Below are 16,610 nucleotides of genomic sequence, written 5' to 3' on the forward strand. Positions count from 1 at the left end.
ACTCCCAGCAGCGCTTCTTTGCCGCGGTGAGAACCACCAAGCGCTACCGGACCCAGAGAAGCAAGAAGAAGGCCAAGCCCGCTGGCCCGCGAAGGCTGGTTCCAGCGCCCAGCCTCCACACAAAGCCCGCAAGCTTTGTGAGGCGAGAGGGCCGGCTTACCGTCCACGAGCGCAAGCACGAGGAGTTTAAGCAGGTGCTCAGCCGCCTCGACATCAAGCAGTTTGCGTGGAAGAGCGGCGACGAGAGCGGCAAATCCAGGGAGCGAATGGAGCTCCGCAAGGCCGCCGACAACGTCAATCCCTTCGAGTGCATCCCGACTTTCCGGAAGAAGAGCGACTGTGGGCCTCCGCCTATAGCAATGAAGAAGCGTAAGGGAGCTGTGACGATTAGCGCTGTCACGTTTGAGGAACGTACCAGGGGTGCTGGGAAGATCAAGAGCATCAAGGACCAGAAGAAGAGATTGCTCAACTTCAAGAGGCCACGGAGGCCGGCGCAGCTCAAGACTGATAAGCGAGACGAGGACTGAGTGAGTGATGTAAAGATTCGTGTTGTTTGAAGTGGCAAAACGAGATAAGTTCTTAGCTAACCTCCTAGAGTAGACTGGCGAGAGCCATGCGGAATTTTCCTATTCCAGCTCCAGACTTGGCGCTCACCATCATCTGCAATGCGAGTAAGTCAGTGATCCAAACCCCGTTAAGATGGATACGTACCACTGGTGAAACGTGGTACTTGCAGTCCTTGATAACCGGAAAACAAGCATCAGTCCATTGCCATTACCGAGAGAAAAGAAAAAATGCGTGCCTCCTCAATCTGTGTGACTCTTCGGCCGAGATCCAGAGGCAAAACTTTGTCAGTTTTAGTCAGTACTATTTGGTATTTCCGATTGACCCTGGAAAGAAGTTGGTCAGGCACAAGCTGAAGAAGCTGATGTGAAGTTCTTACGATTCAAGAAAATCAATAAACTCTTGGTCCTTCTGTCTTATCCCCCATTCCGCATCTATCAGAAGGCAGACTCTCTTCAGGTGATCCCTAACAGTAATGTAATCCATATTCTGGAAACGAAGAATATCTGTCACGAGCGTATCAACTTAAGCCAAGGGCTTACCAGTTGACGAAGATCTTGGATTTGGTCCTGTTTGCCATACATGAAGCTGTAGCCAGGCATGTCGACCAGACATAACTTCTCACCAAGAACGTAAAAATTGATGGACTACAAACGAAAAGGACCAAAGTTTTGAGGATCGAACAGGAAAGCGATGGACACTTACATCCGTTTTCCCAGGCTTTGGCGAAGTTCGAGCTCTTCCATATTGTCTAGTCAATGCATTTATTAACTTGGATTTCCCAGAATTTGTTCTGCCTGGAATAAAAAAGAAGAAAAGAAAAAGCTGTGAGCTGTAAAGCAGCAGACAGAGATAACCTGCAAATGCGATTTCTGGCAGCTCGGCTGGTGGTATTGACGATAAAACTTTAGCTCCAGCCACGAATACTTGCTTGTTTCTAAAAATCTGCACCGCATCCGTCAGACCAACATGCTTTTCACAAGAAACTTAAGGTCTAGAGTTAAACGAACCTACACTCTGATGGATTCTGTATTTCTTTTCGCCTTTGTAGAATGGCACATTGTCGAGTGGAGAATAAAGTTTAACATTGTAGCCAGCTTTCCGCCATTCGTCGAGTCTCCTCTTGCCCAGCAGCTATTCCAAGTGTCAGTTTCACATTATAAAAGACAGGATCATACTTGTGAATCTATGTAGCGCATGAGCTCCCGAGACGGTTGTATCATTCGAAATCTTGCATTGGTACCGAGCTCTTTCGGTTCTACTTTACCTGAAACGCAGCGTCTTATAAGTAATCAGAGAGAAGACTAGAGAGGCTACCTGACGCCTTCCTTTCCTCAGGGGTTTCGTAACGTTTAGCAGTAATGTCGTCCTTGTCGATCTTCAGTACTCTCCTGATCCATGGCTTTTTCCGGGGAGTAGCCCGCTCAGACTGAAGTATCATGTGGTACTCCTCCAGAGTTTTCTCTGCAACGACAAGACGTGAAAAAAGAATGATAATGTAGACAAACGTCCAGACCTATGATTTGCCTTTCCAGGGACAGGCCCCTTTCTTCGGGTTGATAAAGCGTTGGAGTGATAATATTACTATGAGTTTCATCCACCTGTGGACTTAGGACTATATCTTCCTCGTCTGGACGAGTTGTAGTACGTGCTGGCCGAGTTTTCTTTGCCTTCGTAAGTCTCGGAAAGCCTAGCAACATGTTGGTACCCAAAACTCTCGACAGTTTACGACCTGGTAACAACTTGTAAGAAGACCTCGACAATAAAATATTTATAACATACCTTCGTCGGTGTCATCCATTGGCCTGGTCGAATCCAAGCCCCACGTCAGCTTTTCCTTCTTCTCTTCATCACTGAAAGTTTCCTCGTCGCTCATCAGATCGACTGCAAAACATTACTCAGAAGTAAAATGTGAACGAAGTGAGAGCCTTTCTACCTTTGATCTCTGCGGAAGCTGCAGGCTTGCCAATGTCCAAAATATTGGCCTTGCTTTCGTCACTTATTTGGCTGCTCTTGCGCAAGTATTTCTCGGTTTCGGTCTCGGCCTTTGGGTTCTCGGACGACTCTGATTTACTTCCGCTTGTGCCGGCTGTCGCTGTATGTCGATCACTTCTTTTTCTATTCGCCTCGTTCTCCAAAATAAGCCCGCGAGTCAATTTTCTCTTTGCTCCTTCAACCTCTTCCTCCTCCAACACGATGCTCGACTCGTGGTACTCTTCATCCACTAGCTTCAACAGCTCCTTTCCTTCCTCGATCATCTTCTTGGCCTTCTCTCTAATTTCCTGGGCATTGCCATCATCTTCCACAAGGTCTTCCTTGTTTCTGGCGGCCAAAAGTTTTTGGTTCTCTGCCTCGCGTTTAACTTTAAGAGCCTTCTTACGCAACCTCGCAAGAGCACCATCACCACCAGCCGGTCTAGAGCCATCGCCAGCTTCGATTTGCAAAGTTTTCGAAACAATTTGTTCCTTCTTCTGAGCCTTCCACTCCTTATACTTCGCTGCAGCAGTAACGTCTATATCCCCATAAACCGTCGCCACCTTCTTTCGATCGCACTTTAAAGGCTGAGAGAAGTACACGGCGGCCTCTTTCTCCTCGACGTCCCTTCTCTTCTCCATCTTGTTCATCCTTGAGAAACTCTCTGACTTTTCACGAAGCCTTCGGACAGCACCCGAGTCGGTCGGAAGACTCTTCTTTAGCAGCTCTTCCTTGAGCTCGGGATTTAGAGCTAGCTTCATCTTCAACTCCTTCCTTTGACGACGTTCCTCGAGCTTTTCCAGCCTGATCTTTCGTGGAATCCTCTTGGGCGTGCCATACTTTTGTACCATGGTTTTCCTGTCTCTCCCGAGAAGCTTGCCAGAATCCAGCATTCGCAGCGATCCCTCCGGCCCAGGCGGTCGAGGAGTTCCATCCTTCCAAGTTCTCATGCGCTCACCTTTCCTTAACAATCGCCGAGACTCCCTCGAAAGCCCGATGCTCTTCCGTGGCGCCGGTCGTGCTGCTGGCTTCTCCTCGCCCTCGGCAGGCTTGACCTTGTGCCTTCTCGGCCGTAGCGTCCGCTGCGCAGCTCGAGCAGCGGCCGTCTCCCGATCGATCCACACATTGGCGACGCCGAAGCCCCGGACTTGAAATATTTCGAAGCTCCTGCGAGAAAATCCGGGTGAAACTCGATCCAAGAACAATGCAGGAGCTCAGCCATTACCCCGTGAGCGGATTCCGATGTGAATCGATCGATCGCGTTGCCGCATCGCAAGGAAACGCCGGCCGGCCGGAGCGCCATCGCCAGGCGTTCCACAATGCGCGCCTCAACATCTAAAGCCCTAAACCCTAAACCCCATGCCAGAAACCCCAGGATTCGAACAAGGGACGTGTAGTAAAACAAAAAGCTTACATTTGACAAAAAATGTCCTGTAAAAATCCAGTTTTTCACGACTGGAGCGCTCGCTATGGCGTCCACACACGAACAGTCCCATCGATGGAGGACGTGACGAGCATTGGCTCGGTTTTGTGATAAGCAATGCTCGTTACCTGGAAGGCGAAAGACTGTGTGTCAAGAACACGAGAAAAAAAGGATAGAATTTCCAGTTTTGCTTACTGCTGAAGCGTGCGCTTTGAAACTCGACACTACGGATGAATCCACGAGATCCCAGTAGTAAATGCGACCGTCCTCGGAGCTACCAACAACATGAGCGTCGGTGTTTGTCAAGCAACTATCAGTTTTGTAGGACTGCGCAGAGAAACGAACTGGAATGTTAAAGAGCGAGGAGAGATTTGCGTAGTGCCTACCTTGTTGATGTGTCCTTTGTACTCTTGAAGCAAATCACCAGTTTCTCTGTGAAAAAAGCAAGGAGAGATTAGAACAAAAAAGGAGTTTGTAAGCTACCTGTCAATAAGACGAAGTGTTGAATCCAAACATCCAGCCAAGGTGCATTTTCCATCGTGCGAGAGGGCGACGCTATTTATTGGATGACCAAGATCATCTCTATACACTCTGATCACAAAGACAAAACCAAAGAAAGTGAGCCAGAATCCTTTTTGCAAGGTAACGAGCAGTACCTTCCAGCACGGATATCAAAAGTTCGAATGGATCCATCCACACTTCCAGCGATAATTTCCGTCCTTGTCATACACAGGGAAGTCACACTGTCTGAAAATGCCTCAATCACCTGAGAGTGATACCTTAGTTGCCTTCTCGAAGAAAAAGAGAAGAAAAAAAAAGAAACACAATTTACCTGGATCGGTTCTATGCTGTGAGATCGACAATCAAACGCTCGCACCGATCGATCATATCCTCCAGAGACAATCACCGTCGAGTTCTCACTAAACTTCACGGTATTCACCTACACCACTGTTCCATGAGCTAGATCAACCAAAAAATAAAAGTTTCCTCTTTTCCCGTACCTCACTGTCGTGGCCACGGAATTTACGAATCACGCGTCCGGTGGGAACATCCCAGTAGAAGAGCTGACGATCGGCGCCGCAAGAGCAGAACTTGGAATTATCGGCGACGACGGCCACATCGCGAACCTCCCGGGCGTGCGCATTGTAGCTCTTGATCCGCAATCCCTTCTGTGGATTCCAGAGGCAGAGGACGCGATCGCGACCGCAGCTGATGCAATAATTACCGTCGGAGTTGAATCGTACTGCCAGAACCGGACCTTCGTGGCCGCGCAGCACGACCGCCTCTCGCCTTGGCAGCTGATCCGCCATAGCCACATGTAAACCCTAAATCCTACCTTTAGGGCATAAAGTTAAAATCTCCATATATATTCTTAAATAAATATCATCAAATTTAGTGTATGGATAAATTCAAATTTATTAATAATTTTAACTCTATTAACAATATAGCATCATGACTATGTAATAATTTATGGAATTTTACACCCTTATGATATATGCATACTAGAGAAATAACAAATAATTATCATAATTTAGATATTAAATTTATATACTTTGCAATCATGCTTTCAAATGTTTTAATAAGTTTTTCTATTAAACCATTCATTTGTGAAGAATAAACACTTGCAATAGTCATAAATTGAGAAATTAAAATATAAAATATCTCAACCATAAATATGGAACTATTGTTTGAGAGAATTTATTTTAGATGAGAATGCTAAAACTCCATTCAATTAAGGAAGACTATAGCAATTGTAAACACACTAACAAAAACACCAACTCCTACCTAACAAATTAGGTAGTCAAAAACAATGATAATGTACTTATTACTAATAGTTGACAATAAATAATATCCTATGAAATCAAACACTACCAAATCAAATCGATGAGAAATTACAATTGATTCCACTACAACACAAAAGGGAGTATTACAAACTTAGCACTAAACACAACTATACATATTGGATGATATTTTATTACATCTTTGGCCAATAAAAAATTTGTATAACTTTTTAATTATACAATGATGCTCTATGTGTCTACTTAGAATAAGAGAGTTTGGTAGTTGAAGTATGGTATAAAGATTAATGGCACCACAAACTATAAATGATCATCTAGATAAATCCCCATAAAATAAAGAAGGTCATCCTTAAGATGATATTAAAAATATAAATGCCAAAACAATAAGTCATCAATAAGAAATTCTAAAATCTTTAAATTTACAATTCAACCTTTTGAACTTTCTGAATATCATCTAAAGAAGTCAAATTTAACTATATACTTTATAGATATTGAATATCAAGCATAGTAATCACTAATGTATAAGCCACAAATGTTTCTTTTTCAATTTACCAATTTACCTTGTCTATCTGACCATGTATTGGCCTTAGTTAAGTTCTTTTACCAAGGTTCCCGCCTATTGTACCAACTACTACTTGGTTTCAGTTACTCACTGCATGAGCAACAAAGCGTTAGCCATCCATCCATGGATTCCCCAAATCTCTCCCAATCCCCCTCCCCGAGTTAGACTGGACTTAAAGGTTCAATTGCACTCCCCGCAGACACAAGCAGCCAAGCACACCAAGCCTCCAAGTTCCTAACATTTCTTGGTACAAGAAGACTTGATCATAAAACCTTCTAAATTGAAGCCTTAGGTGCAACATTTGCTTTGGGACATTGGGGGAAAACACCATGGCCTATTAACCTGGTATAAATACCTCTATTCGCCCACTTCCATCTCAAAGGCAAGGCCCAAACCCCTATGAAAGGCGAGGACTAATAAGTTATAAAATACTCAAGTGGGGTGTAAGTAACTAAATTTTCCATTCTACTTTAGTCACTTAACCACACTTCCAACCACTTGGAGGAGTCTCACTCACAACCTCCATAAGTCCTATTCCAGACTTGGGGCTTGCTACCCCTAAGAATGACATCCATGCCACTCAACCGTTGCACTTGGTCTAAGCACTCCACATGTCCAATCTCATGACTAACACCCCAAAGGTATCACCGACATATCAGCCTATTACACTAAAACTATGCCCATTCACCTTTATCCCATGGTGATCCAACACCACCTACGTTGCCATCCCATCTCTCAAAGACTGGGCTATCCATCCAGACGACCACTAAGTCCCCCTGTCCTCTAGGACTTCTTCACCAAGTGACTGTGTCTTTGGTCACTACACTAGAGGGTTGCTCCTCTTCCTTTCCCTAATGTGGGACTTTGGGGCAACATTTTGGAACACTGTGGCCTTATGTGAGCCACCTGGGTACTCTCCCTGCCTTCTGCCTTTGGGTGCTCTAGCCATAGACTTAGAGCGAGGTTCTATTGAGCCACACTAGGTATCCAAGTAAGTAGTGCCACCCACACTTGGACTGGGAGTATTGACCATTTGATCTCTTAGGGGAACTAGAGTTGGCTCTTGAACACTTCACAAAGCTGCCCCGCTTGTTTGTCCGTATTCACTCTAATCTTGGATTTCCTAGTGGTTATCTCATCACCTAACACCTGAGTATGGTCTTCTTGGGCCAAACTAGCTCCATTGAGGCCCAACCCACACTCTTCTTACTATACTTTTGGAACCCCCCGCACAACCCCCCCCCCCCCCTGGGGGACGATCGCTTTGGGCTTTCACCCAATAGCTTGTATTATTCGAACTCGGACTCGGTCTTGAACTCGGATCAATCACAATCTTGGTCTCGATCTCGATCTCAGTCTCGGTCTCATCTCGGACTCCATCTTGAACTCCATCTCGGACTCCATATTGGGTCCTTCTCGAGTTCCATCTCAGTCCATCTCGGACTCCATCTCGAGTCCATTTTGGACTCCATCTCGGATTCCATCTCGGACTCCATCTCGGACTCCATCTCAAGTCTTTCTCGAGTTCCATCTCGGTCCGTCTTGGACTCCATCTTGGGTCCATCTCGGACTCTATCTCAGATTCCATCTTGGACTCCATTTTGGGTCCATCTCAGACTCCATCTCGGGTTCATCTCGAACTCTATCTCGGGTCCATCTCGGACTCCATCTCGGGTCCATTTCGGACTCCATCTCGGACTCCATCTCGGTCCATCTCAGACTCCATCTTGGACTCCATCTTGGTCCATGTTAGACTCCACCTTGGATTCCATCTCGGGTCTATCTTGGACTCTTTTTCTAGACACTCTCTTATTGCTTGTTTCGTACCTGTTCCTCGAGCCTCCGTTGGGAGTTCCACTCCCGCTCTCGACTTTTCAAGTCAAAGCTTTTAGTCCAAACGTGTTACTCTCAATTGGCTTTTACTTTAGCCACTACCACGTGGCACCCTTTTGGCTCCACTTTGGGGCTTAGGGATTTGTGTTTCACAACTCCACTACCCATAGACGAAGTTCAATGTCCTCATCGAATAATAAACCATTTTATAAAGTAACACTAACATGTATTACCCTTTCCATCTTTAGCACCTAACCAATATTTGTCAATGGTTTGACATTAAAGGCTCACCATGCTTTGTCCATCCTCTAAGGAGTATAGTGTCCCCAATATAAAGACTCATTTGACCACCTAGGGTGGTTCTCTCCCTTTTATTTGTTTAATTCTCACTAAACCCATTAAAGACACATTTTCTATCTCAATCCCACTACTCATTTTTGAGTAGTTTTAGTTTCCATCGATATAACCTTTGCACTTTGGAAGTTTTTATTTTTGACTTTTCGAGGTCAATTTCTTGGGTGTCTCCAACACTTTATATTGCAGGGGGGGGGGGGGGGGGGTGCTACAAGGGGTTCCAAAAGTATAGTAGGGATAGTGAGGTCCAAGAATCAGTTTTGAAGGGACTCTCCAGTGGGGCTTCCAAACCGACTTGAGGTTGAGACTGGGACCGAGGGGCCTTGGGTGGGAGTGAGTATGGACTTGGTTGGTGCTGGAGGGGCCATCCAAGGAAGTGCTCAAGAGCAGCTCCCACTCCCGAAATGGAAACTAATTGCGGTGCTCCCGGTTTATATGGAGTGGTGCCCCACTTGAATACCATGTGGCTCATTGGTCCTCGCCCTTCCTAGGGGCTTGGGCCTTCCTTCGGGATGGAAGTGGGGGGGGGTAGAGGTACCCATACCGGGCCGCTAGGCCACGGTGTTTCACCCCGGCGTCCCGAAGCAAGTGTTGCACTCAAGACTTGGGATTTAGAGGGTCCCATGATCAAATCTTGTGGTACCAAGGGATGTTAGGAACCTGGAAGATTGGTGTGCTTGGTTGCTTGTGCTTGCGGGGAGTGTAGCCGAACCTTAAGTCCAGTCTAACTCGGGGAAGGGGATTGGGAGAGATTGGGAATCCGTGGATGGATGGCTAATGCTCCGTTGCTCGTGCAGTGAATAGCTGAAAGCAAGTAGGACCAAGTAGGAGTTGGTACCATAGGCGAGAACCTTGGCGAGGGAACTTAGCAAAAGCCAACTTGCAGAAGGCAGTGTCGGACGGATAGACGAGGTAAGCTAGCAAATTGGAAAGGAAAAATTTGTGGCTTACAATTTGGTATCAGAGCCTTTTCCTCAGTTCTAGCGAAGGATAGAGGCGGATTGCTGGGAGATGGCAAGGGCAGGGCGTAAGCGAACCCAAGCGGAGACGGAACCTCCGCCGGAGCTGGAGCCTCCGGTTGAACAAAAGGCTATGGATGAGGAATCCTTGCATGAGGAGGACTCTAGTGAGGAAACTTCCAAACAGGAGTCCGGTGGCGAGGTTCGGTCATCCAAGGCTTGATTGGATGTGCTAGAAGGACAGTTGGCACAGACCAATGCCCTGTTGGAAACTCTTGTACGCAAGCTAAAGCGTGACGAGAGGCGGAAGAAAAAGCGAAAGACTGCGGATGCTGGCAGTGCAGAAGGTGCGGACCTTTCGGCGGGGACTAAGGCAAAACCAGACAAGGTCAAACAGACCGAAGTAGAATCAGTCCTTTAGGCAGTTCCCAAGTACAAACCAAAGCCCCCACCGGTCTTCAAGGGAGTGAATGATTATAAGGTGGTGGAGGATTGGTTTTACGATATGGAGGACTACTTCCGAACGTTGCGATTACCGAGCTCGGAGAAGGTCCCATGTGCAAAACCATACTTGGCAGATAATGCCAAGTCTTGGTGGAGAACGACAGAGGCCAAGGAAGGACCGGTGGCCACTTGGGACATGATGAAGGCGAGGATCCGCGCAACATACATTCCTCCGAATGCCACTTTGCATCTAAGAGATGAGTTGTGTAGGCTGAAGCAGACTGGAACCATCCAAGAATATGTGAATGGGTTCATGGCAAAGAGGATACTGGTCACGGACATGGGGGATATGGATGCGTTCCATGCCTTCATATCAGGTTTGCAAACCTGGGCTCGCGGCGAGGTGACGCAATGGAACCCGACCAACTACAAGGAAGCGTTGGATGCTGCCATCAAGGTGCATTTCAACGATAACCTGTGAAAGGGGAACACGACGGGGTCGGGATCCACATTTAGCAAAGGGGCCAAACCAAGGGGAACGTATAGCAAGGGGAAATTCAAGAAGAGTTTCTCTAAGAATGAGTCCTCGGGGTTCCGGAAAGGCAAATCCGGTGGCCAGCGAGCGAGTACGTGGGGGAGTCAAGCAAAAAAAGACAAACCCACGGATAAGAAGGTCAAGTCGTATAGCAGCGTGGGAAACAACGTATGTTACAACTGTGGTGAAGCGGGACACTTTTCGAGGGAATGTCCCTACCCGAAGAAGGCCAGAGCCAATATGGCCATCAAGTCGAGTGAAGTCCAAACTGAGGTATGTGATCCAGTCCCTAACTCAAAGTTACTCATTACACGAGCAACTTTGGTAGAGAGTCGTTCGCGCCATCTACTAGCCCTCCGAGGGAAGCTCAGAGGTAGCTTTGTTAAAATCCTTATTGACACGGGTGCTTCGGATAATTTTGTGGCTACACACATAGTCCGGCAAGCCGGACTAACGGTGCAGCGGCTAGGCGAACCAAGGACTATAGAGTTTGTTCAAGGTAGCCAAAGCACCGATGAGGTACTTCGACAAGCGAGAGTCGAAGTAGGGACATGGAAAGTAGACATGGATTTCACCGTCTTGGACATGGCGGGATTTGACGTGATCTTCGGAATGGATTGGTTTAATCGGTTCGTGGTAACCCTGCATGGACAAGGTAGGAACCTTGTGGTACTGGCGAATGCCCAAGGAAGAAGATCTAGGGCGGAGGCCCAGGATCTAAAGGTAGGGCAAAGTAAGGCCAAAGATTCCTGCTTAAACCTGGTGTCCACGAGAGGACAACTCACCAAAGGAACTAAGGCAGCCTTTTTGTGCTTACTCTCGGTGAAGAGTGACAAAAAGACAAGAACGGAAGAAGTACCTTTGGTGATCCAGCGGGTGTTGGACCAATTCCAGGATACCATGCCGGAGGAGCTACCAGCGGGGTTGCCCCCCGCACGACCGATAGAACATAAGATTGAGTTGGTCGAGGGTGCTAAGGCGGCGGTTCGCCCCCCCATCGTTTGAACGAAAAAGAACTCAAGGAGCTCAAGTGCCAACTAGAGGAGTTGGTGGATAAAGGGTATGTTAGGTTGAGCAAGTCGCAGTATGGGGTACCGGTGTTATTTGTGAAAAAAAAAGATGGTTCTATGCGCATATGCATAGACTACCGGTTGCTCAACAAGTATACAAAGAAGAACAAGTACCCTTTGCCAAGAATTGAGGACCTGTTCGATAGGTTGGGAAAGGCAAAATATTTCTCGAGGATTGACCTAAGGTCAGGATACTACCAGATCAGGGTAGCCAAGGAAGATGTCGAGAAGACAACCTGTCGAACGAGGTATGGGAGCTTTGAGTTTCTGGTGATGCCCTTCGGGCTATGCAATGCGCCGGCAACGTTTTCAGCGCTGATGAACCACATCTTTGTACCCTACCTGGATCACTTCGTGGTCGTCTATATCGACGACATCCTGATCTATAGCGAGACGCTAGAGGAGCATGCCGAACACTTGGCGAAGGTGTTTGAGAAACTAAGGGAACACAAACTGTATGCTAAAGAGAGCAAATGTGACTTTGCTCAACAAGAGGTAAAGTTTCTCGGGCATGTGGTGGTCCAAGACGGGCTCAAGGTGGACCCGGAGAAGGTCCAAGCGATCTAGGAATGGGAGCGACCATCGAATGTACATGAGTTGAGGGTGTTCTTGGGGTTATGCAACTACTACCGAAAGTTTATCAGACACTATTCGAGAGTAGCCCTGCCCTTAACGGACCAAACAGGAAAAGGAAAGATGGTATGGATAGCGGAATGTGAGGCGGCATTCGTCCACCTCAAAGGGAAGTTGAGGAAGGCTCCCGTGTTGGCATTACCAGATTTTGGTAAGGACTTTGAGGTAGACACGGATGCTTCGGACTTTGCGTTGGGTGCAGTTTTGAAGCAAGACAACCATCCAGTAGCGTTCTTCTCGAAGAAGTTGGACAAGGCTCAACGGAAGTGGCCTGCCCACGAGAAGGAATTGTTTGCGGTGGTCAAGGCACTCAAGGAGTGGCGACACTACCTTGGGAGACACTTCAAGGTTTACACAGACAATGTGGCAATGAAACACTTCTTGTCACAGTCCGACCTGAGAGGGAAACAAGGTCGGTGGGCCAATGCCTTGGCCGAGTTTGATTGCGAGATTCTGTACAAGCCTGGGAAGAGCAACATCGTGGCAGATGCGCTAAATCGAAAAGCGAGCTTGAGGTTGGCGATATCCAGTGCAACAGCAACCTTCTGGGACGATGTGCGGACAGCATATGAGAACGATGGTCTAGCGTAAGAAGTGTTGTTGAGGAATCTAGAGGCGTGGGAAGCTCACCAGAGAGGTGAGCTGCCAATAGAAGAGAAAATTGGCTATGTGGAACGCAACGGACTCATCTATTACAAGCAAACGAGGGTGTATGTTCCAGAAGGGGAACTAAGGAAGGTAGCCTTAGAAGAGTGTCATGATGGACCTTTTGCGGGACACGGCGGAGTGCCCAAGACGATGGGCTTACTCAAGAGGAAGTACTATTGGCCAGATATGGCTAAGGACGTCCAAGACTATGTAAAGACATGTCCAACATGTCAGCAGGTCAAAGTCGTGACTAAGGCTAGTGGGGGCTTGTTGCAAAGCATCCCAATTCCAGATCGTCCGTGGAAATGTCTTACGATGGACTTCATCACGGGACTTCCCCCAAGTGAGGGGTTTGATGCGATATTCGTGGTGGTGGACCGATTTTCGAAAATGGCACATTTCATACCCACCACAACGGAAGTGGATGCGGAAGGTGTGGCGAAGCTGTTCTTCGAACAAGTGGTTCAAGTGCGGGGAAGGCCGGAAGAGATCATCTCAAATCGAGATAAGATCTTCACTAGTAGGTTCTAGAGGACTCTCCTGGAATAGTATCGCACCAAGTTGAAATTCAGCACCGCCTATCACCCACAGACAGGTATGGGGTATTAAGTCAAGTTTGGTGACACTAACACTTCTTGACAGACGGACAAACGGAAAGGGTGAATAGGCAGCTGGAGGATTATTTGCGATGCTATGTCTCGGGAGACCAGACTGATTGGGTAAGTCATTTGGGACTTGTGGAAATGTGTTATAACAACTCACCACATTCAAGTATCGGGGTGAGTCTATGGGAAGTCATCAATGGGCGAGCTATTGAAGGTCCTGTGGAACTCGGCGTGGCCGAGTATCATGGAGAGCTACCCGTAGTGGAGGCATTCACAGCGGAAAGACTCAACATTTGGAATCTAGTGAGGGATTCCTTGGAACGGGCTTAACAAAGGCAAACCAAGTACGTGAACCTAAAGCGCCAGGATGTAGAGTTCCAAGCTGGGGAGAAGGTGTGGCTGAACACTAAGAACCTCAGGCTACCAAGTGGGATCAGCCAAAAGTTGACCCAAAGGTAAAAATGCATGTATTCCTATAAATGAATTGATCTTGAGTCCCTTAAGCAGGTTCGCGGGGCCTTACGAGATTGAGGCACGAATTGATAAAGTGGCTTACCGACTCCAACTTCCTCAAGAGATGGGGAAGATGCACCCAGTGTTCCATGTGAACTTACTCAAGCCGTACTTTGAGGATCCGCTTTGCAAGGACCAAGTAAGACCTTTACCTGAGCTTATCCAAGGGGAAGAGGAATATGAAGTCGAGGCCATCCTCAATGTGCAGAAGAGCAAGCGACAAGGACGCGAGGTGAGAGAGTTCCATATGAAGTGGAAAGGATTTCCATACTGCGAAGCAACATGGGAACTGGAGGAGAACCTAGTGAACGCGTGAGATCTAGTGGAAGAATTTCTGCAAGGCAGAACTCTATGTACTTATGCAAAGTTCAATTAAAAATATCAATTTCCAAAGTTGAGCAAGTGGCATATGTTGGGACCCGAAGGCGCACCGAAGTTAAGCTAATTAGCATGGGTTAGCTAGGTCGACCAGGCGTAGGGAGCTATGCCCGACTCCCTACGGGGATGTCGAATCCGTAGACGTATTCTACGGAGGTTGGGTTCGAGTCCTAACCCCCTAGTAAAGCAAGGCTGAGTTCAAGTCCCGACCCCATACTAGGGCGTGGTGAGGTGAGGAGTATAGGGACACCTATATTCCATTGTCATGGGCTCTTGGCCAGGGAGGCTAACTTAAGCACACCGCTAAGTGGGGGGATGCCCCCGGAGACATGGTCAACAAGTCGTAAGATTAAAAGAGAGACGTTCGATGTGGGCATCGAACTTCTTCTATGGGTGGTGGAGTTGTAAGGAACCAACTCACCGAGGTGTCGTAGGCTAAAGGAACCCCGAAAGCATGACCAAAATTACAAAGAGTTCATCGGATGGGACCAAGTCGAAGATCGAGTCCAAGACTGACTCGGAGACTGAGTTCGAGATAGAGTCCGGAATCGAGTCCGAGACCGACTCGGGGACCGAGTTCAAGACCGAGTTCGAGACCGAGTTCGAGACGGAGTCCGAGATCCGAAATCGGGTCCTAGACCGAGTCCGAGGTCGAGTCCGAGGTCGGGTCCGAGATCAGGTTCGAGATCGAGTCCGAGATTGAGTCCAAGACCGAATCCGAAGTCGGATCCGAAATCAAGTCCGAGATCGAGCCAGAGACTAAGTCCAAATACTAATACGGGTCAAGGGGTGAAAGCCCAAAGCGTGCGTCTCCCAGGGGGGGGGGGGGGGGGGCTGCAAGGGGTTCCAAAAGTATAGTAGGGATAATGAGGTCTAGGAACCAGTTTTGAAGGGACTCTCCAGTGGGGCTTCCAAACCGACTTGAGGTTGAGACTGGGACCGAGGGGCCTTGGGTGGGAGTGAGTATAGACTTGGTTGGTGCCAGAGGGGCCATCCAAGGAAGTGCTCAAGAGCAGCTCGCACTCCCGAAAGGGAAACCAATTGCGGTGCTCCCGGCTCATGTGGAGTGGTGCCCCACTTGAATACCATACGGCTCATTGGTCCTCGCCCTTCCTAGGGGCTTGGGCCTTCCTTCGGGATGGAAGTGGGGGGGTAGAGGTACCCATACCGGGCCGCTAGGCCACGGTGTTTCGCCCCGGCGTCCCGAAGCAAGTGTTGCACTCAAGACTTGGGATTTAGAGGGTCCCATGATCAAGTCTTATGGTACCAAGGGATGTTAGGAACTTGGAAGATTGGTGTGCTTGGCTACTTGTGCTTGCGGGGAGTGTAGCCGAACCTTAAGTCCAGTCTAACCCGGGGAGGGGGATTGGGAGAGATTGGGAATCTATGGATGGATGGCTAACGCTCCGTTGCTTGTGCAGTGAGTAGCTGAAAGCAAATAGGACCAAGTAGGAGTTGGTACCATAGGCGTGAACCTTGGCGAAGGAACTTAGCAAAAGCCAAGGCAGTGTCGGATGGATAGACAAGGTAAGCTAGCAAATTGGAAAGGAAAAATTTATGGCTTACATAGCCTTCTTGGGCCAAATTAGCCTTTCCGGGCCAAACTGACTCCACTGAGGTCCAACCCCCACCCTCTCCCTATTATGCTTTTGGAACCCCTTAAAGCCCCCCCTTCCCCCCCCCCCCCCCCCCCATGGGGGATGATCGCTTTGGGCTTTCACCCAACAGCATGTATTAGTATTGGGACTCGGACTCGGTCTCGGTCTCAGTCTAGGTCTCGGTCTCGGTCTTGTCTCGAATTCCATCTCGGGTCCATCTCGAACTCCATCTCGGGTCCTTCTCAAGTTCCATCTCAGTCCATCTTGGACTTCATCTCGGGTCCATCTCGGACTCCATATTAGATTCCATCTCACACTCCATCTCTGTAGCGCACGTGGTTTTGACCTTTTATCCTATGGTGATTTACCATAGGATAACACCACGAAGCGGAACCTAAATCCTCTTTGTGCCACGTGACAGATGCCACGTGTCACATGCCACGTGTCCATGCCACGTGTCCATAGGAACCCGAGGTTCAGAGCCTTGGGCCACTGAACAAAGGAACGGTGTGAACTTCCCAACCATGGACCCAAGGAGTGATGGAACCGACCCATGGAGTAACTCCCGAGCATAAAGCCCAAGGGGCAAAGGGACCGGGGCCCGGGGCGACTTGGAACAATCCTAGGGTAACCAACATCCCAATGCTAGGGCTAGCCCCCAAAATGGAGCCAAACGGGGTTTGGCGCTATTTCGGCATACCGGTGGCCTAACGGGGGG

At 48.2% G+C, this 16,610-nt stretch overlaps 1 protein-coding gene across 2 annotated transcripts; it reads right to left on the reverse strand.

Annotated features, from left to right (window-relative positions):
- Window positions 1-1,342: 1,342 nt before the first annotated feature.
- LOC9636577 (WD repeat domain-containing protein 83) lies at window positions 1,343-5,285 on the reverse strand. Of its 2 annotated transcripts, XM_024667517.1 has the most exons (15): window positions 4,963-5,269; window positions 4,794-4,909; window positions 4,618-4,727; window positions 4,445-4,552; window positions 4,348-4,393; window positions 4,157-4,288; window positions 3,764-4,089; window positions 2,501-3,705; window positions 2,347-2,448; window positions 2,081-2,296; window positions 1,882-2,028; window positions 1,743-1,831; window positions 1,575-1,698; window positions 1,422-1,509; window positions 1,343-1,361 (listed from the first exon to the last, which is right to left on the reverse strand). In XM_024667517.1, the coding sequence occupies exons 7-14, from the start codon at window positions 3,871-3,873 to the stop codon at window positions 1,502-1,504; spliced, it is 2,001 nt and encodes a 666-aa protein (XP_024523285.1). In that variant the 5' UTR covers window positions 3,874-4,089; window positions 4,157-4,288; window positions 4,348-4,393; window positions 4,445-4,552; window positions 4,618-4,727; window positions 4,794-4,909; window positions 4,963-5,269; the 3' UTR covers window positions 1,343-1,361; window positions 1,422-1,501. The 2 variants fall into 2 exon arrangements, with proteins under 2 accessions (XP_024523285.1, XP_024523286.1); XM_024667518.1 differs by lacking the exons at window positions 1,343-1,361; window positions 1,422-1,509; window positions 1,575-1,698; ... (3 more) ...; window positions 2,347-2,448; window positions 2,501-3,705 and having other exon boundaries at window positions 3,916-4,089; window positions 4,794-4,901; window positions 4,963-5,285.
- Between the last annotated feature and the right edge of the window lie 11,325 nt (window positions 5,286-16,610).

The sequence above is a fragment of the Selaginella moellendorffii genome, unplaced genomic scaffold (assembly GCF_000143415.4).
Source record: "Selaginella moellendorffii unplaced genomic scaffold, v1.0 SELMOscaffold_176, whole genome shotgun sequence".
NCBI classification, from domain to species: domain Eukaryota; kingdom Viridiplantae; phylum Streptophyta; class Lycopodiopsida; order Selaginellales; family Selaginellaceae; genus Selaginella; species Selaginella moellendorffii.